Source organism: Poecile atricapillus, chromosome 4 (assembly GCF_030490865.1).
Source record: "Poecile atricapillus isolate bPoeAtr1 chromosome 4, bPoeAtr1.hap1, whole genome shotgun sequence".
Classification (NCBI taxonomy): domain Eukaryota; kingdom Metazoa; phylum Chordata; class Aves; order Passeriformes; family Paridae; genus Poecile; species Poecile atricapillus.
In genome coordinates this window covers 53,837,087-53,860,955 of record NC_081252.1, presented here as the reverse complement: position 1 = coordinate 53,860,955, position 23,869 = coordinate 53,837,087, and the positions used below count along the sequence as shown (strand labels likewise).

The 23,869-nt window shown below is 36.8% G+C and overlaps 2 protein-coding genes across 4 annotated transcripts in view; both read left to right on the top strand.

The window, feature by feature from the left end:
• The window catches only part of KLHL5 (kelch like family member 5), a 50,213-nt gene extending 39,498 nt beyond the window's left edge, over window positions 1-10,715 (top strand). For all 3 annotated transcript variants that reach the window (XM_058837137.1, XM_058837135.1, XM_058837138.1), the window contains 6 exons: window positions 257-443; window positions 1,322-1,546; window positions 1,842-2,004; window positions 4,537-4,749; window positions 6,933-7,104; window positions 9,196-10,715. In XM_058837137.1, the coding sequence (XP_058693120.1) occupies window positions 257-443; window positions 1,322-1,546; window positions 1,842-2,004; window positions 4,537-4,749; window positions 6,933-7,104; window positions 9,196-9,252 (1,017 nt within the window). In that variant the 3' untranslated portion in view covers window positions 9,253-10,715. The remainder of the gene's footprint in view (window positions 1-256; window positions 444-1,321; window positions 1,547-1,841; window positions 2,005-4,536; window positions 4,750-6,932; window positions 7,105-9,195) is intronic.
• A 1,848-nt stretch (window positions 10,716-12,563) lies between these two features.
• Window positions 12,564-23,869, top strand: part of WDR19 (WD repeat domain 19) — a 37,981-nt gene continuing 26,675 nt past the window's right edge. Inside the window, exons 1-13 of the mRNA XM_058837151.1 lie at window positions 12,564-12,670; window positions 12,755-12,820; window positions 14,322-14,447; window positions 16,118-16,233; window positions 16,811-16,926; window positions 17,279-17,359; window positions 17,710-17,822; window positions 19,126-19,299; window positions 20,457-20,527; window positions 21,673-21,845; window positions 21,939-22,053; window positions 22,774-22,880; window positions 23,291-23,413. Coding sequence (XP_058693134.1) covers window positions 14,335-14,447; window positions 16,118-16,233; window positions 16,811-16,926; window positions 17,279-17,359; window positions 17,710-17,822; window positions 19,126-19,299; window positions 20,457-20,527; window positions 21,673-21,845; window positions 21,939-22,053; window positions 22,774-22,880; window positions 23,291-23,413 — 1,302 coding nt within the window. The 5' untranslated portion in view covers window positions 12,564-12,670; window positions 12,755-12,820; window positions 14,322-14,334. The remainder of the gene's footprint in view (window positions 12,671-12,754; window positions 12,821-14,321; window positions 14,448-16,117; window positions 16,234-16,810; window positions 16,927-17,278; window positions 17,360-17,709; window positions 17,823-19,125; window positions 19,300-20,456; window positions 20,528-21,672; window positions 21,846-21,938; window positions 22,054-22,773; window positions 22,881-23,290; window positions 23,414-23,869) is intronic.

Here is a 23,869-nt window from a genome sequence, read left to right as displayed (position 1 = left end):
CATCCATTAAGATCAGCTGGCCTTCCTCTTTAAATATTAATTAATTAATTTGATGGCTTTACTCAAAATGTGAATGTTCTGTTTATTAGAAATTTGGTTTTTTACCCTAACCTTTTTTATAAGACCATTTTGAAAATACAGAGATTTTAAATCAGGCAGTGGAAGTGTCTGTATAAAATATTATCTTGGTAATCATGGTTTTATTCTTCATGTGGTTTCTAGCAATACAGCTTGTTTGATTTTCTTTCTTTTTCAGTTTCTGGCAGATATGGAGAACAACGCACTCTTTAGGGATGACATTGAATGTCAAAAACTCATTATGGAAGCAATGAAGTACCATCTGTTGCCAGAGAGACGACCTATGTTGCAAAGCCCTCGCACCAAACCTAGAAAATCTACAGTGGGCGTTTTGTTTGCAGTTGGAGGAATGGATGCAACAAAAGGTATTGGCTTATGTAATGTTTAGTTCATGAACTGTTTTGGTTCCTTTTGAACTAAATTTTTTACAACCTGTTAAATCAAGGATTTGGCAGTACAGAACATGAAACATCTAAAGTATATACTGTTTATTAGTTTAAAAAAGCCTATATATCTTTGAGAATACTGTAAATATTCTGGAATCTAGACTTCTCATTTCAAATTACCATAATAACAGCTGATTTCTGAGTAGTGAAGTGTTTTAATTGAATACAAACTAATCTTTATTTATTTGAGTGGGCAGTAATTTGGAAAATGAAGAAAAGGACTAAGAGGCCACAAAGGTGACCTGCAAATGCTTAAAAAAAAAAGCCAAATCAACAAAAATATTTTGACTAATTGTTAAATAGTTCTGTCACAACTACTTGGATTATTTTCTTCATAGAAAATTCCATACTTTTTGATGGTAATTAGAAGGGATCTGGTAAGTTAGGAAAGTTACGACAGAGAAAGTGTTTTCTTTAATTTGCTTTAAAGCTGTTTCTCAGTAGTTCATGTCACATACCATCAGCTTTTTCGCCTAATATTACAAAACAGTTGATTTCAACATATGATTTCATTCCACATGGTTAGTTTATATTCATAATATTTCTATTTCTAAAGGCTTGATTCTGCAAAGCTGTTACAAAACCTGTTTTTTGTCTTGGAAAGCACCAAGAAAGTTGTCCTTTGTAATTTGCAGGTAATTGCTGAGGAAGTCAAAAAAGACTACTTGTCTACACAGACTTAAGAATATGCTGCAGGGTATCATGCTTGTGAGATCAGAATATTGCTAAAATGAAAACTATCCTAATACTTCAGAACTTTTTTTTACTGGATATAACTTGCATATATTGTCATTCAGGAGCTACAAGCATTGAAAAATATGAACTTCGTACCAACACATGGACTCCAGTTGCAAACATGAATGGACGAAGATTACAGTTTGGAGTTGCAGTCTTAGATGATAAATTGTTTGTTGTTGGTGGCAGAGATGGACTGAAAACATTGAACACTGTGGAGTGCTACAACCCTAGATCAAAAACTTGGAGTGTAATGCCGCCAATGTCCACTCATCGTCACGGTCTTGGTATGTACAGTTCTGTAAAGGCTAACTGCATATTTTTTAAAGGTTACCTGTTTTAGGATTGGTAAAAAAACATTCAGAAATAAAGTTTAGGGGGTGGAAATTTCATTTTATTGCCAACTGCTTATTCAATGTCCTTTCTCCTTCAGATTATATTGAAGATTTGGTAGCATCAGCTACCAAAAGGTTTATTTGGGTTTTTTTTTCAGTTTTGTGGTGCATGCTGGACTGTCACTAAGAAATTCTGATCTTTACTCCTCTTATGCAGAAGCAATTGTTTTTCATATCTCTATTTTAGGAGTAGCTGTATTGGAAGGTCCCATGTATGCTGTAGGAGGACATGATGGCTGGAGCTACCTGAATACAGTGGAAAGATGGGATCCACAGGCTCGTCAGTGGAACTTCGTAGCTAGTATGTCAACTCCCAGGAGCACCGTTGGTGTAGCAATATTAAATGGAAAGTATGTGAAGGAATTTCTGTTTTCAAATTTAAAATCTCATTCTTTTAATGTAATTAAAGGACCATCCAAAATGACTATTAATAATTTCTCGTGATAGATACCAAATAGTAGTATTAAGAGCCAAGTTTCTTCATTCACAGAAAAGATAACCAAGCTGGGTCAAGCAAGCCTCTCCACAGCATCACAGCTGTATGTCAAGTGTTCTAGCACCCTCATCCTCCTAGTGACCAGCAGCTGGACTTGCTCCAGTATGGCAAGATCTTTCTTATTCCAAGAACCTGCTGCATTAGAGTATGAAATTTGGCAGAAAATAATCCCCTTTGCATTCCAGCTGGTCCCCAGAGATCAGAGGGGCTGGGTGCAGCTGGGCCTAATTTCTGTTTATAACCAGCTCAGCACTGTAAGTCTGGTTGCGTTCGATACTTTCACAATCACAGATCCACCAACAGTGTGGTTTTTGAAGCTACAGAAATGCAGATTTGGAGCTGCTGCTGATAAATGCACTTAATGCATCAGCACTATATAAACTAAGGCTAGCCAATGATTAACCAAGCTAAATTAGCTATTCAAGCTAAATTAACATGTTCAGTCTCTTGCTTCACCCTTAATTAAGCTTAGTTTCACCTGGGTATGCACCTACACAGTTGAAGATGCAATTCTCACGAAAGAAGAACCCCTGCTTTGGGAGTGGAGAGAAGCAAGCCATGTTTTGTTAGGGTGACTACAGGAATACCACAGCAGACAAAAGCCTACTGATTTACTGAGTAGTGTTGTGGTTGTGGCAGAATATTTACACTCCGTTGTCCACAAATTTTCACTTCCTGCTTATGTGCTATCTGATGCATCTCCCTTGAGCTGCTGTCAGGTAAAAAAAGTTTTTCACACTTTTTTTTTTGGAAGCCTAGTCACTGGTAAATTAGTGCTGCTGAAAGGCACCTACAAAGGGTTCTGTAAGATCTGGAATAAGTCCAAGAATGAGTGGAAATGCTCACTGCCTACAGGAAGGAGGGAGGAACTTAAATGACCATCAAGCAGAGTGCCTTGGCTGCCTTGGAGCTGCAGTCTCAGATACCTACGTAAGGTCCTAAACTTGCTATATATTCAGCAGAGAGTCCTAGAAGTGATGAAAAGCACCAGAATTAGAGCCTCACATTTCTCTGTTATTATAGAACATTGCCTAGACTCTTAATGGAGGCAACAACTACTGTCAACTACAGCTGGCAATTGGTAAAATGCATGCAGCATTTCAGATGCAGGAACAGTAACTTCTTCACTTTTCTTAAATGTCTGTCTGTAATTTGGTATGTGTCAGTGATTGGATCAAAACCTTCATATCGAGGAATTAACATGTCTTTCTCTGTGTCCAGAATGCAAAATCACTGCATAAGCGATCGAAACTCTCTCATGTTTTGAGGGAAGGTAAAGTTGGCAGCTTCATAAATGTTATGTTGCATAACAGATTTATTTTAGTCATGAACTTTATGGAACTACAACAGAGTTTTACAGAAACCTTCAGTTCATTTCTTACCTTTAACAAACTGTAGTACTAAACAAGAAACTACTGTGCAATTTTTTTTAAAGTGTATTAAAATTGTTACTGAGAAGGACTATATCAACCATATTTATAAGATATTTGTATGTAAGTACCTTGGCCAATATATTTAAGAAATCAAACACTAGTATTACCCAAACTATGGACATCTTGAATAGTGCTTCATGATAACTGTTGTAAATTGTTCACACTATCATTATTTACAGTATCTAATGTTTGTTTAATTATTTAACAATTCTTAGGATCTGAAATTATTTGAGGTGGTCACTCACTGGATTCTACTTCTGATGCATTGCTTCCTTTTTAGAATGGCTTCTGTGTTCCCACTTTTCCAAATTATATTGCTGGGCATATCTGCTACTCTGTCCAGATTGCTCACAGATTCTGTTCATAAGCTTTTAATGAAATTGGAATATTTTATTTGTTTTAAAGGTTCATCACTAATTGAATCCTCCTAAGCCAATTTTTTTTTTTCATTCATTTCAGTCAGACCTTGCAAATAAGTGAAATCCTTTGTACCAAATGCTAGAAACCTTTATTTTAGGACTAAGCAAATTGGGCCACCTAGTGGGTGTGAGGGATTTAAGGTAGTGCTGTCAGTCATGTACTAAAATCCAGGTCCAAAAAGGCACTTGAATGCCTAAGATGAGGCAGGGTAGAGATGGTGCCTGCACAGATCCACTACTGAATTTGTCCTTCTGACCCTGCAAGTCACATATGTAATTTTGAAATTGTAGGTTGGAATATAAAAGCTGTGTAAGATACTCCATTTTCTGTAAATTGTTGTTATGCATTGATCGTTACAATAGGAAAAGATTGGAGCAAAATCTTGCCTGAGATAACAGAGCAGTCTACTTAAAGTTGAAAGTCTTCTTCTAAACTTCCCCTTTTAACAAACTTGGAATCCCTCATTCTTCACTAGAAACTGTCTTATTCAGAAAACTTTTATTTTCTTCTTTTGTTGTTGTTTTACTTTGTAGGCTTTATGCAGTTGGTGGTCGAGATGGAAGTTCTTGTCTTAAGTCAGTAGAATGTTTTGATCCTCATACAAACAAATGGACTCTCTGTGCTCAGATGTCAAAAAGAAGAGGTGGTGTAGGTGTAACCACCTGGAATGGGTTCTTGTATGCAATAGGTGGCCACGATGCTCCAGCATCCAACTTAACATCCAGGCTGTCAGACTGCGTAGAAAGGTAATATCCTGATGAAAGCATATCCTGCTATGGGGTTCTAATAGTGCTAGTCTATCTAGTGATTTATGGATAGAGCTGTAAGTAGAAATCCAATAAAATAGGTGTGTTACTTTTAGCATGAACAGAGGAAACTTACATATAGAAATATGCTGTGTAGTCATATTATGATTCAAAATGTTACCAGGACAGATTGTTGAAAGCAAATTCTCCTTAAAGCAATTCATCTAGATTATTTTAACAATCTTATTGAATGAATTATGATTGATAACTGAAACAACTTGGAATTGAATGCTTTTAAAAATGGAGCAGATCTTCTTTCACAAGAAGTCTTCAAGATCTTCAGACAAGATGTCTGAATCTATTCACATAATAACTTTCAAAGGAGTTACCAGTAAGGTTTTGTGGATCTTCATATATCTAATTCTTTCTCATATCCCCTAATGACACTGGGAAACTGGCATGTAATTCAGTCATTCCTAGATTGGCATATCTTTCTGTAAAGTGATTAATGAATGACTGTATCACAAATTGCAGAAGCACATGCAATCTGTAAAATAATTTAAAAACACAGTAAATACTTCATAATTCACTGTATTAAATCTTCACTGGCATTTGAGGTCTTTCTGTACTATGCTTTAATTCTCTCCCTGCTCCCCCACCAACAGCTGTAAAACTTCTTTCCTGTTACCTCCAACACTTAGAGTAAGTCTTCATTGCCCATATTCTTCTTTTACTAAATTTATTCATGCCAGGACATGTATTTTATTTACCCTTAAGCCCCAAAAAAACCCGAACAAACAAAAAAACTCACAAACCAAAACAACAAAGCAAAAAAACACGCCACAAAAATCCACCACAAGAGAGCTGTAGTTTTCAAACTTCGAGTCCAATTTTTAGGGTAATACAGAAAATCAGAAACCCAAGAGAAGCAGTAAGTCTGTGTATTTTTCTGCATCAGTATTCTCTGAAACAAAGTTACAGAACTCATATGTTTAATAAATAGGACTCATCTTGTAGTGCATTTTGTCTTTGCTCTTTAAATGAGTTGAAATTGAAGACCATGCAATTAATGGAACTAGTTCCTTTAAAAAATTAAAGATTAAGAAATACTAATTTTAAAAATCAATATTTTATGACTACACTAAACTTCTGACTGCAATATTTTGCATCAGAAGTTGCTATTCCCAAATAAATACAATTGCTTATAAAATAATTGGAAAAGTAATTTCTACATGTAGCTTACTAACCACCCTCTTCTATTTTATATGCTTCAGGTAGTGTTTTCATGTTACAGTTTGCTTGCATGCTTTGTGTAATACTCTGAGTAAAGCAAATGAAATTGTTAGAGCTCTTTGTATCTATGCTCTTCATGCAAAAAAAAAAAATAAGACTAGTGTCTTTTAACTTGTTTTTAGCAAGTATGGTCTTAGTCAAATCATTATTTTCTTTGTACAGTTTTTAGAGCCCTTCAGAGCTATGTAATTACATTAGTTCTGCTGTAAGCATCTGCAATCTTAAAAAAGATTATCTCTTTCAGATTAAAATATATTCCTTGCCATAAGCATAGCATGGAGTCTCCTATGTAGCTCTCAATTTGACTTGTAAAGAGTGTTGATAATGTTCTAGAACCGCACCATTTTTTTCATTAAACCATCTGCTGTTTACTGTGCTGATACTTCTGATTTCGAAAGTGTTGTAAATTGTCTTAAGGGTTTTCCATTTCCCATATAATTTTCTCAAACCATTTTTGGGGGTCTTATTTTTGAAATTTGTAATCTTAATAATGGTAATTTTAGTACCAAACTAAATTTTACTAGCCTGTGCTTTGACATGCAGTACTTAAAGCAAGCACTTGCTCCACTGTGACATAGCAGCAGAACTGTTTGTGGCATGCTATGTTTAGACATGTAAAATGTAGTAAGAACAGCCGTATATGGCTGTATGAGTATTTGAAAAGCAGCATGAAGTAGATATCTGGCTAATAGTGACTGTGTTACAAGATGAATAAAGAAACAGTTTCAAAGGAAGGGGAACTGAGCGTGGTGTGGGGGGAAGTCCTTTGAAATTAACACCCAGATCTGTATTGTCCTGTTTTCTACTACCTTGACAGCATCAATTCCAGTGTATTTTGTTTTGTTGAATTTTGGTAACAGTTTTAGAGCATAACACAAATTATCTTTTAGGTATGATCCCAAAACAGATATGTGGACTGCTGTGGCCTCTATGAGCATTAGCAGAGATGCAGTGGGAGTGTGTCTTCTTGGTGACAAGCTGTATGCTGTTGGAGGATATGATGGTCAAACATATCTTAATACTGTGGAGTCTTATGATCCCCAGACAAATGAATGGACACAGGTATAGTTTCTGTTCAGACCATGCACTACTATTAATAAATATTGTTATTTCAAATGTGCCTCCTTTTGCAAGGAATATTCAAATATTCCTTCTCTGTAAAGCACTTTCTTACTTGTCTTTTGTGAGTCTCTTTTTTTCCTTTGTGTACCATCTTGAGATGACTTATTTTAAATAGGCATTGTTAATTTCCAGTAAACTTCCCTCCTTTCTTTTGCAAGAGTATAGCTATTTTCTTTGACTATCTCAGCTACTTTTAATGAAATGTATTGCCACATTCCCCAAACTGTCATAAAGGATTCTGTTTACATGACTTCCTGTTCTGAAGATAAATGGATTAGTTTTAGCTCTAACATTGTCTCTCTAACACAGTGTCTCTCAACATTGATTTTGTCAAGGTTTTGGTTATTTTTTCGTAAATAATCCCTTCCTGAGGTGAATGCTATGTATGCTGCATGCAGGTTTCAGGAAGACTTTACCCATTTTATTTTTTGCAGCTTTAAAATAAAAATAATTCTTCAGTTCATGCTCAGAAACCATTATTGTCACTTCAGAGCTTGGTTACTTTTATATAGCTCCAGGAATGTGTCTCTCTGTGGGAAGAGCATGCACAAGGACATCCTGAGCTGACTGTCCTTTGATATCTAATGCCATTTGAGATACCCTAAAACATCTACATCCACAAAAGGTTGGCAGATACAGCACACAATCTGTGGGAGACCAAGGCCCTCCTGGCCAGTTGCAGACCAGGATCAATGTCCAAGCTCATCTGTAATAGCATCAGACACCAGTATTTTGGCAACTGAATTCTGAATCACCTCAATGTGTTATTCTGGTAGTAGCCCAAAATTCTTAATTCAAAAAGAGAAAACTGAACTGCTGTTTGTAAAAATCCCTGGAACACAAAAAATCCAGCTGTCCATTTCCCTCCATTTCATACTGCTGCAAGGTCTTAAAACAGAAGTCATCAAGGAGGATCATCAGATCTTGGGGCATTCACTGGTACTGGTAATGATAACCCATGGCATTGTTAGTCCTGCTAAAGAAAAAAAACGTGTACCAGAGGTCAGAAACTGCTTCTCACCAGAGGAGAGAAACTGTGCTTCTCACCATTGCATCTAACTAAATCTCACATGCCTAGGTGAAGACCATCCGTATGTACCTTTGGATCCTTAGCCTTGACCCTCTATATCTTACTGAATGCCATGATCCCAATATGTAGGATAGTTTCAAGCCCTTCCTGGAGGGATTTGGAAATATTTGTGTACATTGCTTCTCTTTTGTTATGTCAGCAGTCTGCCACCTCTTTATCTTCACACAACTCAGGAGAAGGCAGTGGAATTTTCTCAGGTGAAGGTTGTTAGAGCTACAGACAGCTCTATAAAAGTCTGTTGTTCCTGGGGAAAAAAAAAGAAATAGGGAAGTTGGCATAAACAGCCTTTTTTGTCTTCAGGATAGTCTCTGTACCACTTGGTGTGCTATTCACATACACTGTAATGCTATAAAGATTAAAAGGAGAAAGAAGCAAAGGGGTGTGTTAGAAGCTACTGCCCTCTGTTCAGGTCCAGCAGAATCTCAGCAGAAAAGGGTCTTGCCAGAAGTAAATTCTGTTTGTAATTAAAGAATAAAGACTGGTAAATTTATTCTGATTTCGAGAACTCTTAACAGTTTTTTCAAATAATCAAGTAAAAAGGACAGTTTGCCCCTATAATTTTAGGCATTTTCTGTTTCTGAGAAATTCATTATTTTACCACCCTTTACTCAGTTGTCTGGCTGTCTAGCTCAGGTATCCAGTTTGTAGTATAACAAAGGTTTATTTTTCCTGTAACACTGAATAATTGAAATTTTCAATAAGAATTGCTTGATGGCCTTAGGGCTTGCTATTGTTTTCAAAGTGCTTCATTCTGTATAGAAAATATCTTTACCTTTTCTTTATGTTTGTATCAAATTGTATCCAAATTTTGGACCAATCTGTAAGTCATGTTAACAGAGCATGGGTGATATTGTCATTCTGCTGCAGCCTTAAAATTAGGGAAAAAATTACTTAGTGCTGACTGCATTTCTCTCACAGATGGTTTGTTTGTTCGTTTACAGGTTGCACCACTGTGCTTAGGAAGAGCTGGAGCATGTGTTGTGACTGTAAAACTCTGAATTATTTTCTCTGGGAAGGTGACATTCTCCTGTGTAGACTCAGAGGATTACTTTTTCCTCAAGCAAACTACAAGTGCACCAGTAAACACCAGGTGCAGGATATCTACCACAGCAAAGTGTTTGGTCTGAAGGTGACCTGATGTTCCTATGGACCAATATTAAGCACTTTTTAAAAACTTATATTTGTTATGCATATGTTACAAGAATTCTACTTGTAAGTAAGTCAGCTGCAACCTGCCAGTTGGCAGCAGAGGACTTCTGTTTGGAAGCGCTAAGAAAATGAATGAACTCACTATGATAATCCAATGTTATGGTTCCAGGGCCTTGATTTCCCCAAATGCAGAGCAATGATGCTATAAATGGATATACTTTGGTATAATTGGGTCTATCTCTGGGTGAAACAAGTTATAGGATTGCACCCCATAGATTTAATTTGCTTGTAATAAATGCAAGTAGCTATCTGAGTGACTACCAGGCAGGCTAACAAACCAATGCAAACTATTGTAAATGGCAGGTGTAATGCCTGCCTTGGAAATGAAGTTGTGTATTTGATGAATCTTTTGCACTTTTTATCATCATTCCTAGTTTAGCAAACTTTTTATTTAACCAAAGCCTTATTTTAAATATTGTCTTATGCTAACAGAAACCTGCTATTTAATAATTTCTGATAGATATTTTTCACATCCAGTATACTTTTTGGATTTTCAAAATTGTTATGCAAGATGCATCATACCTTTTTCTCCGCTTTGGTTCTTGTATTTACTTTGCTATTTGTATGAGTTATTGGAAGAATTCTAAAGTGTGATAAACAACTAACCAATTTAAGTTTAATATTTGCACTTTGGAATTTTTGAAGCATTCCATTCCATCTAGACTGATTACATTTTTAAATGAGGCTTTGCACTACTATGAGAAGTATAATTTTATAAGATGAAGAAATTGTCTGTCTTTCCTGTAAGATTATTTAAAAATTTAAAGGGCCCAATCCTGCCAGATGCTCAACTGCCAGCATTTAAGCATGTTCAGCATCTTACAGGAGAGTGACGTGTGCCTCGCGGGACTGTATCAAATTAATTACCTTATTTAAGTTACCTAATTTTTTTCAGATACTTTATAATTTGCCTTTCTCGAGCCCTCTGCTGTTACACCGAATTGCTTTGAACGGTCTAAATGTTCTCGAGAGAAGCCTTTTTTGTATTTGCTTTTATGTGCCTTGTCCCTTATGTTCTCCGAACAGCACCGCGCGTTAAAAACGGGAAGATGTGAACTCATTGAATGTTTTGGGTTTGTTTTTTTTAAAAAAAAAAAAAAGTTTTAAGTGCCCGATACCCAAAGTCCTTTGTACATTTGTAATTTTAAACGTGTGTTTTAACTCTCTCTGCGAACTATTTATTGTTTTAAAAGAAATCGGTGATACTTTGTGATGAAGCTTTGCAGTTGGAATACAGCTGATCTCAAGAGGCTTTGCTGGCGGGTGTGTGCCTTTATTCCCTCGCTTAGAGTTCCTTCTCCATGCCTGAGGTCTAAAATCCCTCCTTTTCCTTTGAGAACTGCCCGTACCCCGCTCTGGGGACCGCGGCCTCACGCAGAGCTCCTCCCGATGGGGGCCGGGGCCAGTCCCAGCCCGCTCCCGGCCCACCCTCAGCCCGCTCCCGGCCCACCCTCAGCCCGCTCCCGGCCCACCCTCAGCCCGCTCCCGGCCCACTCTCAGCCCGCTCCCGGCCCACCCTCAGCCCGCTCCCGGCCCACCCTCAGCCCGCTCCGTCTCCGCGGTAACCGCGGCGCCGTGGGCGGGCGGCGCATGCGCGGTGCCGGCGCTGGCAGCCCGCGGTGGCCGCGATGAAGGTGGGTCCGGGCGGTCGCGGGGCGTCGCGGCCCTGGGGGCGGCGGGCGGGCGGCCCGGCCCGCGGAACGGGCGGGCGGTGGCGCTTGCGGCCTGTGCAGGGTAGGGGAGAGCGGCGGGAAGGGCCTCCCGCAAGCGGCGGGGGAGGCCTGGTGTGCTCGCCTTCGTTCCCGGATTTGTTTACATTCTCTGGAGAGACTTTGGGTAGAAGAGAGCTTAAAGGTCATTGGTTGCAACGCCTCTGCGGTGAGCAGGGACATCTTCCACTAGCTCAGGTTGCTCAGGGCTTCATCCAGCCCTCTTCCATGGATGAAGTGTCCACAACTTTTACGGGAAACCTGTTCCAGTGCCTCTGCACCGTCACAGCAAATACTTCTTAATAACTAATCTAAACTACTCTCTCAGTTTGAAGCCATTCTCCTTCGTTCTGTGGCTGCATGCCCTTGTAATAGTCCCTCTCTGCCTATCTTGTAGGTTTCCTTCGGGTACGGAAAGCCCACAATTAGGTCACGCCAAAGCCTTCGCTTCTCTGGGCTGAGCAAGCCCAGTTCTCTCAGCCTTACCTCATAGATGAAGAAGTCCTTTATCCCTTAAATCATCTTGGTGGCCCTGCTCTGGACTAAGATTTTCTTAAATTACTTTTTAAAATCAGACGTCATTGTCAGATGTCATTTGTGAGTGTGGCATGTGGTGGTTGTATTTTTGCCGTTCTTGTGTGCAGAACGCAGATTCAGTGTGAAGAATGCCTCAGTTTACATTGACCCAAAAGAAGGGATAAGACCCTATGGCAGACTTGAGCAAGCCTGACAGGCATTTGGTGGACAGCCGATGTTGGTGTTTATCTTATGACATGTAGGGATATAAGTCACGATAGCAAGCTGTGAAACAAACTTGCGGGCTTTATCTTAAACCCAAGTTAGAGAAAAATATCTGTGGGTGGTGTGAAAGGAGAAGGACGTTCAGAAATTTTCTCCGTTGGAAGTTAGAATTTCTTTCTGTAGTGTGTTGTTTTCAGATCTTAGCTTTTAATACCCAGCAGTTGAGAGTAACTAAAAGTTTCCTATCTCTAAAAGAGTGAATGTTGAGCCTTCTGTGTTTTACAAACTAGGGATGCCTTCTGGTCCCAGACTTTTCCATTAAATTAAGAGAAATATTAACATTGTGGTCTTTAAACTAGAAGGGGAGAGTCTCATGCAATTTTTTTATTCTTGTAACTAAGAGGCAAAAATAATAGTTTTAACAGAGACACAGTTCTCTATGCAAACACTCAGCAGCAGAAGCTTCAATTTTTTCCACTCAAATTGAAAGAACTGGGATTTTGGTACTTTGGTGTGTTGGAATCACACAGAAGTCATGTTTGATTTGTTTGGGGGGGGTTTACCTCCACAGTACTTTGTTGCTAACATCTAGAAAGTTGTAGTATTCTTATATCTTATGATCTTAAGATGTGTCATTTCCTACTTTTATTTTTTTTTTCCCCCAGCAAGTATTCAGTCTGTATGAAAAAGCTTGGTCTGGTTCACCTGTGCAGTTTGCTTGGCAGAAAACTTTAGGAAATTTTCTTGCTGTAACAGGGTAAGATTACAACTATTTATTGCATTTGTCCATCAAAATTACTGATAAAGAAAGGGAATCATTCTACATATTAATCTTTTTTAGAGGTGATCATGCTGTAAAAATTTATGATCGTCATGGTCAGAAGAGAAATGAAATCAGTCTGCCAGGGTAAGTACTAAGATAGGTTTAAATTATTTTCTTTGTTGTTTTCTTTTAAAATGCTTCTCTTCTGGTGAGATGCTTAGATAATGCAAGAAATTTCTAGGACTGTATACTATATTTGGTGAGCATACCTGGCAGAGAAGACAAATTATGTAATTAAAATATTAAAAAAAAAAGACCTATCTCATTAAGAAGGATCATGATGAGGTTGTGTACAATATATTCATGCATTTTTGCTACTGTTGATTTTCTAATAGTTTGTTAGCATGGCTTTGCTGAGGAAAGATACCCTTTTGGTTTAGTGCTTGTGTTTACATCAGCGGCATAAATGTACACCATTGTTGTTATATGTTGCTATATGCAGATGATACTTCTGAAGTGAATCTTTTTCTTCCAGTTTATCACACTTTGTTTCACATTAGGGAGTGGTATGGGAGTTTACAAACTGAATTTTTTCAGATTAAGTTTAAAAACTTGCGTACTTTGGAAGATATGTTGAACTTCTTAAAAGGCAGTCGGACCATAGGAACAGGCTGGATATGAACCAGGGAAAACCTCGCAAGGGAAAAGTGGTGTAACATTGGGTCATCATACTGGTTTACTCAATAAATACACTTTTATTGGACACCATTAATACCTCATGTAGTTTCATTTGTGTACTGCTCATCTCTTCTTAGCACTTTAACCGTTCTTAGTCATCATGGAAATTTTTTATTTTATTTCCCACTACGTGATTGATTTTGATTAAGATAAGCCCATTTGTCAAGGCAAAACTCCTATGGTCTTTAAGGCTGAAACCTCTAGTTAAGAGTATAACTTTAATTTCCAGATCATCACTTACATAGCCCTGTGTCATTGGTAAAATGAGCCAGAATCATTTGGTTCCCCGAAAGGTCTATAAATCCAGTTTTTTCAGTTCATGGTAGTTGCCACCTTGCACCAAACCAAGAGATGCAATTCTCATTGTATTTACCAGACTCACTTGTATTTCACCAACCATCACATCTTACTGATTGGGTTAGGTGTCATTCATAACATGGTCTGACTGTGTCTGTCTCTTGCTTGGTAATATCCATGGCCCAGCTCTTTTGTGCAGTGTTTTGCTCAATGTATGATAAAGGCACATTCTCTCTGGAAAACTGTCCAAACTCTGGAAAGCTGTGTGAAATCAGAGGTGTATTAACAGAAAAATAATCCCAACTCTGAATAGCCTCTAACAAACTAGAACCTTACAGAGGACTTTCACTGTCTCTTGAAAATCAAGAAGTTTACATACATAAGTACACTAGAACACAGTGTATTTTATGACCTTCCTCTCAGCCCCTGCTATCAATGAGTTTTGAGTAAGAGTGGGGTTGCTATAAAACTGGTTTACAGATAAATCTGCAATCTGTTATGGGTTTGCAGGGGAGGGGAAAGGAAAAATAGGGACTCAGTTGTGTAGTTCTGGCTTTTTTTGTACATTTACAAACACATTTTAACATTCTTAGTGATTTTTTTTCTTCAGCAACTGTGTTGCTATGGACTGGGATAAGGATGGAGATACTTTAGCAGTAATCACAGACAAATCTAGCACCATATTTCTGTGGGATGCAATCACAAACAAAACAAGCCAAGTAGACAGTGGCATGAGGTAAGAAATTTTTTTTAACGTGTATTTAAAGACTTGGATCACTATGACTTGTTGATGTGGTGGCTATATTTCAAGATCATTGGAGTCCTCATAACATATATACTAATTAAACTAATATGCTACAGTTCATTGCTAAATTATTTTTTATATGATTTGCTGGTTTTGAGGTATTCATTGTGGATGGGGTTTTGGGGATTACAGGGTATTTCTTTATTTTTTGAATGTCAGCAATGGCAGAGTCTCTAGAGAGTGTCTCTTCAATATTTTGACTTTGTGGTAGCAACAAGGATGGGTGAATTTTTTGTGTATCTGCACTGGCTACTCTTTCTCCTAAGTCTTTCACACAAGCTGAAGAGAGTTTAAAAGTGATATCAGTGGTGCTAAGATTTTTCCTTTTCCCTTAATTTAGTAAGAGAGATAAAATGCTATTCACAAAGTAGACTAGTTTAGGATGGAAGGAGATCTCTAAGGTTCAAAGCCTTACCTTTCTGAATTTGGCCACGGACTTTAAACTCTTCTGGGGTCTGCATAAGCATCAAACATTGAGTCAATAGATAAGCTTTGTTTAACAATTAAGCTTCTGGCTTGAGTCTATTCCACTAAACTCTGCATTCTGCATAAACATTCTTCCTGTAGGAAAGAGAGTGGAAACAATTCTGTCCTATGTTTATTAAGATGTATGTTATACACATATTATATTGTGGGAATGAACAGACCATATTGTACCATTTTCATGTGTGAACAAATACTATGGGGAGAAAAGTAACCTGCCAGTATGCACGCAAAAAAGAACATAGAAGGTCCTTAACAGAGTGGAGTCTGCAGTTAATTGCAGTTCCTTCATGACCTTTTCTCTCTAATACTGAAGGTAAATTGCTTACTGGAGGCAGTCTTGCTAGAACATTATATATCAATGTAAGTTCCTAAACCCTTTTTGTCATAGTGTTATTGCTTAAGCAGAATAAGCACCAAGACATCAACAGTGTGATAATGAGGCTTTTCTGATATCCTTCCCTTTTTAAAAATAGAAAAGCACCCTTATATGCAAACCAAATATATGGAGGTCATTTCACATGTCAATATTTACCAAATTTCTATTGCATGCCTACAATGAAATTTAAAAATATGGGAGCGTCCACTCTAATTAGAAAATTCTGATTTATTTTTTTTGCTTAAGAGGCTCTTTGTTTTTTAACATGATGTATAGTATCTGTATAGCCTTAAATATACATCAAAATAGGCCATGCTCTATCTGAAACTTCAAGTTAAAACAGATCTTTCTAACTTCTTTATTACATTGACTAGAATCAGACCTACTCACTTTTCAGTTGGCTAAATGCATAGGGTTATTGAAGTACAAAAAAAAATACAAAAAGTGACTGCAAAATTACCAGTGATTACATCAAAGACTCTTGATGTTTGCAGACCCATTTTCATTTGTACAAGTCATGTTACATTACCTCATACAATTTTTTATTACTTTTACTATCTACTGCATACTTAGATAATTCTGATACTGGTAGAGAACATTTGCTTAATTTCAAAGTTCTCCTTGGTCTTTATGACTCATAGAAATTTAAAAACGCAAAATTTCTTACGCAAAATGTTTTAATATGTGAACACATGAAAGGAATCTCTACTATACAAAGTAAAATTTTTCTTTGCTTTAGGGATGCAATGTCTTTCTTGTTATGGTCTCGAGTTGGAGCTTTACTTGCTGTTGGAACAACAAAGGGAAACTTACTCATATATAACCGTCAGACTTCTCGCAAGATTTCTGTTCTTGGTATGGACTGGTTTGAAACTACTCTGGCACATGTAAAAGTGGAATTTTGCTAATATATATAGTTTCCTTTCCAGTTCTCTATATAAACATGCAGGTAAAAAATGTGTTCATACTCAGCTTGCACCTTCCACTTTGGTGTACTCAGCAGAGTATTTTTAGAGTATACTAAGTGAGATAGATATAGATATATATACAGACAAATACCTAATACTGCCTTACTGCCTCATGGGGGACTTGTGTTACCTTTCTTGCAAAGATTTGTGTGGTTGTTCATTTGCTAAGTTACTCTTTCTTACCTGCTTAGAGTACCTCTGGGTATAAAGTCTAAGGATGTAACACAATCCCCAGAAATGTGATGCAGGGAAGTGGAAGAACAGGGGCTGTGCTGTTTCATATAAAGTCAAAAGACTTCCATCTGAGAGCAGATTTTGTATAAAAGGCTCTTGCTCTTTTGTATGAAAGGTTGTTTCACCTTCTGACAATCTGCGTTTGAGTGGCTGAACAGTGTATATTTCCATCACAGTTTTTTTTTGTGATTGTGTTTGGTTTGTGTTGTGTAGTTTTTTTTCTTTTTCAGGTAAACACACTAAGAGGATTACTTGTGGCTGTTGGAGTACTGAAAACCTCCTTGCTTTAGGTGGTGAAGACAAAATGATTACTATAAGCAATCAGGAAGGGGATACTATAAGACAGGTAGTATTTATAATGCACATTTGATTTTAAGGTGTACATTAATACTCCTGGTTCCCAGGAAAGCTGGGACCTATGGGAGCTTGTGCCTTTTGAATCCCAGTGCTTTCAAGGACAAGGAGCTTTTTTTTTTTCAGTCTATTTAATAATGTGTCATTAACACACATAGACACACAAACTGAGGTCATGTTTTCTCCAGTGATTTTCTTGATTTTGGTACCAAATGCAGTAGCAATTTTCCCTGTCTGTCCTTATGCAAAATTATACTTACATTATGCAGGTATAATGCAATTATTTAGCATCCGTATGTGCTGCATTAACTGTTGATTTCTCAATTTGCATTTCTTTCTTGCAGACCTCAGTCAGCTCAGATCCCAGTGACATGCAGTTCTCAGTTATGAAGACTGATGAAAGAGTATCAACCAGGGAAAGCACAGTAAGAAGTCACTACAAAATACTGTAGTTCAAGTGGAAATAATCTAACAAGACAACTCCATGTGATCTGCCTTTTCTTCTGAGGAAATGGAGCTGATTTCTGTAGGAGAAAGTCTTGCATTTGAGATGTGTGTTCTGCTGAGCCTGCAATTAGATTTGTGAACCACTCACTCATACAGGGGAATGTCCTGAAAATCTCTTCCACTGTTGATGAAGATTCAGAATCTAGATCCATGGGATTCTTAAGGATTATTCAGATTTCTAAATCTCATATTTTAGGGAAGATATAGGGCCTTACTTTAAAGTTATGCCATTCTTGTCATGTTAATTTTTATTTTCATTCATTGGCAGGTAAGCGTAGTGGTTGGCAAGAAGACTCTCTTCCTTTTCAATTTGAATGATCCTGATAACCCAATCGATCTGAAATTTCAGCAGCCTTACGGCAATATTGTACGGTACAAATGGTGAGCAGAACTTTCTTAATTAATTGTTCTAGTATTAAGAAGCTGAGTATTTTCCAAGTAATTCTGAAAATGCTGGAAACAAAATCATCTCTCCCTTGCTCAGACTGGATTTGCTGGAAACGAAATCATCTCTCCCTTGCTCAGACTGGATTTTTCTTGGCTTTATTGTAGACTCCTCAGTAATTCTTTTCCAAACAGAAGGTAGTCTACATTTTTTAACTGTTCTATTTGATGACTGAATAGCTGTAAAAACAGCATCTTTCAACAGAATCACTGCTGGTATGCTCAGCTTTAAACTGTATTAAAGTATGTATGTATTAAAAGTATGTTGCTGCCTTGACAGAAGATTACTGAGGGGTTTATGGAATTTTTCTATTTGGATGAGTAACTGATGAAAGAGCTAGGGGTGGAGTTGTGTCCTTCAGCTAGCTTGTTGGTTTGCAAAGCTGTGTAACGTCCTCATAACCTTCTTATTGTGCAATACTGTTGGCAATGTTCCTATGAGAAAAACATAAGCTAGAAGTTTCAGATCTGTACCAGAAAAGTAGCTGTTCTATTTCTGTCTCTTTGAATCAATGCAGTTTGTCCTTTAATGCCTGTTCAGTCAATGTGGAATTGACATCCCTTTACACTACAACTCTAAGAAAAGCTGAAGCTTTATGCTTCTTAATTTTTGACCATGTGTAACAAGGTGTACCTGGGCTGTTTCCCCTACAGTGATTTTTCTTGCAGTTGAGCTAATGAGATATTTTGAATTCATCTTTACATGCTATAACTATTTGTGCCTTAGTCTCATTATTTCTACTTGACACTATGAAAAGTAAACAGAATATTCACAAATTTGTTGCTTTCGTATTTCTGCTGCATTTGCAGTGCCCTTAAGGACACAATAACTGACATTATTGTTTTGACATGGCTTTGATGGACCTGCATAGGCCAGAACCTTGAAATGAAAGTTGCCATCTTCTGGTACGCTTATTTCAATGAAGATACCAGAAATCTTTCTCCTGGCATCACTGCCATGTGTGCAGCTGGCTGAAAATGAAGTGGCATTATAGAATACAGGAGAGAATAAAGATGATTTACAAGGCATCTGGGCACAGACAGGTTCTGTCCTTTAAGGACCTTTGATAGTTTTCCCTTAACCTATTTTATATTGATTCAACATGATATATATAAATTCCCATAATTTGTTTTTCTGTTACTGGGATGCATTGACTGTACCCCAGCAGTCTGGAAGAAAATGCTTTTTGCATATTGCATTAATAGATCTCTTTTCTAAATTGTTGCTTTTTTGTAACAGGTATGGCGATGGCTATATTATGATTGGTTTCTCACAAGGTTGTTTTGTAGTCATTTCTACACACATTCGTGAAATAGGACAAGAAGTCTTTCAAGCTCATAATCATAAGGATCATCTAAGCAGCATTGATATATCACAATCATTAAACAAAGCTGCATCATGTGGAGACAATTGGTAAGTGGTAGTTTTATATATAAAGAATAGAATTCATCTCCCAGAGCTGGAACTACTGGGCATTCATGCTATGCTTCTTAAGAATTCAAGGCTCCCTAAGAAGTGAATTTAGAAAAGGTAGGATGAATTGCACTGTGGAACTGCTGCTGTGCCTAGAGTTAGGAGTAGCTATTATTGACAAAAGTCTCTGGAACTGTAATTAATACAACTAAATGTAAACAAAAATAAATAAACTTTAGTATATATTATTCCTTTTGCTTCATTCTTTTTCTGTATTGTTGTTTGGCTACAGAAAACTACAGATTTCTTTACTGAGATTTATTGATTGAGCATAAACATCTGCTTAACAGCAGGAGAAAAATTAATTTAAATATTTATATGTTTATACCTGATATCCTCCTCTCAGATGTTTGGTCTTACCTGCAGTCTAGATAAAAGTTGAAAAGTGTGAGCAATTAAGGAAATAAATAACTAAATACACTAGAGTTTTTCTAAAATGTTTTGTGCATATGGTAGAATAGCTCCTTTAGCTCTTCATCCCTGATTCTGTGATATCTGAATTTTTCAGCAAAAGGGGAATTGAGTCATAGTAGGAGTCAAACTGTTCTCTCTGCCTCAGCTCTGTGTAAGACCAACTTGCACATCAAGAGTGGTATAACTGTGAGCAAAACATGGTGCAACTTCAAGCATTTGAGCTATTGTACAATAAGGTTTATTTCTTTAAGGAGTGGTTTAACTTGCATTGAGTGACATGACAGCATAAGTAGACTTTCACTCTGTCCCTTTTATATGCAGCAGGATTGAAAGTATTCTTTGCATCTGTGTTTCAAGCCCATTACATCAGTAATGTCTTTTAAAACTAAAATGCTATAACAGATCAAAAGGGAACAATAGTCTACTGTTTGCTAACTCTGAATTCTTTCAAATTGGATTTGTGCCTTTTCCTCAAATTTTAGTTCTCTGAGCAAATATTTTTGTACCGTGATACACTATTTACAGTGATGGATAATAATGTGTTGTTTTTTAGGAAATTGAAGACATTTTGCATTCGTGTTCTACTTTTTCCTTCATTAGCTGTCTTGATTGGACTGGGTTTCTTCCAGTTAATGATGACTGAGATTTAGGTGGGTGGGAATGACTGACTATTTTTCTTCTAGCGTCAAAATCCATGATTTGACAGATATGAGAGAAATGTATGCCATAATAAACTTGGATGATGAAAACAAAGGTATGTTAACTTTCTCAATGGGGATAGAAATTTTTACAAATAAAGTAAACTGGAATTTTGACAGTGTCTCTGTTCATGGAATGAAACTATTGCTGTTAGGAAAACTGTGTAAATATAGAATTTTTCAAAAACTCCTGCTTTCCCAACTTGTATTTATTAGGTGACCTGTAACAAAATGGGAGCATATTTTATCTATTCAAAGTATAGAGAAGTGCAGCTCTCAGAATATTTGATCAGTTAGTGTTGTGTGGTTTTGAATCTGTATTACAATATATTCAGATTATTACAGTAATATGCTGAACTGGTTTCTGCTTCTTGCCATGATCTTTTTTTTGTGCTTTTCAGCATGTCTTGTACTAACATTGATACTTGATCTGTTTTTGTCCTGATCTACAGGACTTGTGCCTGTGGCTTCCAGAACAGTGTTACAAAACAAAATTTTTTTGAGTAGTGAGGTTCCACCCTTATCTCCTCATGTGGTGTTTGTAAATGCTTCAGTCATTTTCAAGTAGCTGGTTGCCTCCAGCATTTTTATTTCTAAGAACTTACCCTTTTTAATTTTTTCTTTTTAAGAAATTCAGAATATTTTCAGAACGACACTTTCCTGTCTCCCTTGGAATATTGGTATTAGTCAGTTGGAGTATGGTTTTTCTAATGGCATGTTCAGACACTGAGGAAAAAACACCAGTTCTTCTGTGTGTAGTACTTACTGATTTGACAGTAAGGGGAATAAGATTGAATTCTTCTCAGCTACTTTCAGTATTATGGAACACTGAATGTGCTGCCTAAACTGTCAGTGTTGAAAAGAGGAAAAGTGTTGATCACTTTTATAACAGATCTGTAATCTGGTCTAGTGGAAGGTGGGTTGCATCTAGATGGCCTTTAAGGTCCCTTCCAACTCAAACCATTCTGTGATTCTGTGAAGTCTTCACTCTCAGGAAAATGCTATGTTAGTAAATTATGTGTTTGAGTTTGATTCTAATTGATCTTGGAATTGTATTAATTGGTTAGCTTTGAGTACATTACATATATTCTAGATATTAATTCCTACCATCTTCACAGTTTAGGGCAAAAAAAATTGCTTGTTGGTTACAGTAGTTAAAGAAAGGACTATATTTTTTTACAAAAACTTGTGAATATTTTAGGTGTAGATCAGATGGCTTGGACAGATGATGGACAGCTGTTGGCAGTATCTACACGAAGAGGATCCCTCCATGTTTTCTTGACAAAGCTTCCAATCCTTGGAGATGCTTGCAGTACACGGATTGCATACCTCACTTCTCTTCTTGAAGTCACCATAGCAAATCACGTGGAGAGCGTATGATAACATCTTCCTTTTAAACTTCATGTAAATGTAATTAAGTATTATAAGTGGATGAAAATTGTATTATTTTGTTTTGTTTTCTTACAGGAGCTACCAGTCACAGTCTCTGTTGAAGTAGAGCCCAGTTTTGTCGCTATTGGTGTTTATCATTTGGCTGTAGGAATGAACAATCGGGCTTGGTTTTATGCACTTGGAGAGAATAGTAAGCATAAATTTAGTTCTCTTAAAATTAATTTGTGTTATATTATTAATTCAGTATTTTGTTTAGCAGTTCTGGACATACCACATTGCACAGTAAAAACTTGAATTGCCGCATGGTCCTGCTAGGATGGGATAATAATTTTTGCAGGCTGAAGGAGTTATGGCAAGGCATTGTAAATAATAGAAATAAACTTATTGTTCAAGGTATTGGTCATGAAATGTAGACTGTTGCTTGTTTTTTTCATATAATCTTGTTAATCAGTGAAGGACTTCAGGTTTTTGAGGCATTATATGTCTGTCCTAAAGTACTGAGTTCATCAAAGTACCTAGGAACTATGATTAGAGAGTTTAAATTTTTAGTTTGGCAGGTCTTCATGTTGTTTGTATGGGATAAGGGAAATTTGGTTATGCCGTGTCCAAATTTTAGATGGCGGATTTCAAACTTTCATGTTTTTCTAAGCATCCCCTTTTTTTCAGTGACAGTAAGTTAAATAAAACTGTAAAAATACTAGTCAGAGTTGCATAGGAAAAGAGTTTCTCTTTGTGGTTTCTAGCCAGTTCTCTAACTGCTAAGAAGAAAGTCTCTTTATGTATGACTGGTCCCCTCTCTGCTTAACTGTGAGATTTTCACATCTGCTTACTCACCTGCAATTGTAGATAAGTGAAGGCCTGTACAAAATAAAAAAACTTTTACCTTATCTTTTCTGTTTGAATCCTTTAGATGTAAAAAAACTTAAAGATGTGGAGTACTTGGGGACAGTAGCAAGTATGCACCTTAATTCCGATTATGCTGCTGCTCTCTTTGAGGGTAAAGTCCAGTTACATATGGTAAGAGCTCTCCCAGTTTGGATTGTTGAACTAATGAGTTGATATAAGCTGAACAATTTAATGTAATTTAAAAAATTAAATAAAATGCAATGATTTTCAGTTAATGGAGATAAAAATTAAAAATTCTTCAGAATAGTTTTGCTGGCTATAAATTACAGAGCTGAGTTTCTGTAGACTTAGAAATGCAAACTAGACTAGCACAGGTGAAGAAAAGCATTTTCTTGTCAGCTATTTAACAAGTTTTATTTTAAAGGTCCCTGGTAATATGACAGAAGCAGATGCTGGGTTCTTGAGGGATGCACATGCAATGTTTTTTTCATTTAATTTTCTTACAGCTTGATACAAGCAACACTATGATACCCTATTGTTAATAGTGGAGTTTTTCAGTTCATTCTGTTCTTTATATTTAGATAGAAAGTGAGGGTTTGAGTGCTCAGGAAGAACGAGAAACTCGACTTTTCCCAGCAGATGATGATAAATACCAAATTTTGTGCCATGCTTTAACTAGTGACTTCCTCATATATGGTACAGATGTGAGTATTACTTCTTTTAAAATATCTTTTTAGATGGAATGTATTTCTGAATTTTTTTGATTACTGCTCATGCTTTTAGCAAAACAAAAGTGCATCTGTGAACTTTAGAGTGGATTGTTTTCTATACAAGAACTTTGAGCAAATACAGTCAAAATTGCATCCAGCTTCTATTACTGTTGTATTTATATGACATGCAGGAATGTTAAGTTTTGCTTTTACTAGTGTTTATTGCAAAACATTGCTTTTAATAGCAGAAATGAATTCTATTGCATTAGTGAGAGGGTTGACAATCAAAATGTCTTCCAGATATAAGAAAAATCATAGCACTTGCCTTGAAAATTTGTTGATTTAGGTGGTGATGTGAAAAATGTTGACAAAAAGGTACTCATGGATATAAGTGTCATAGCATAAATGAAAGCCTTGCTACTGAAGCCTTTGTCCAAAGACAACTTTCTT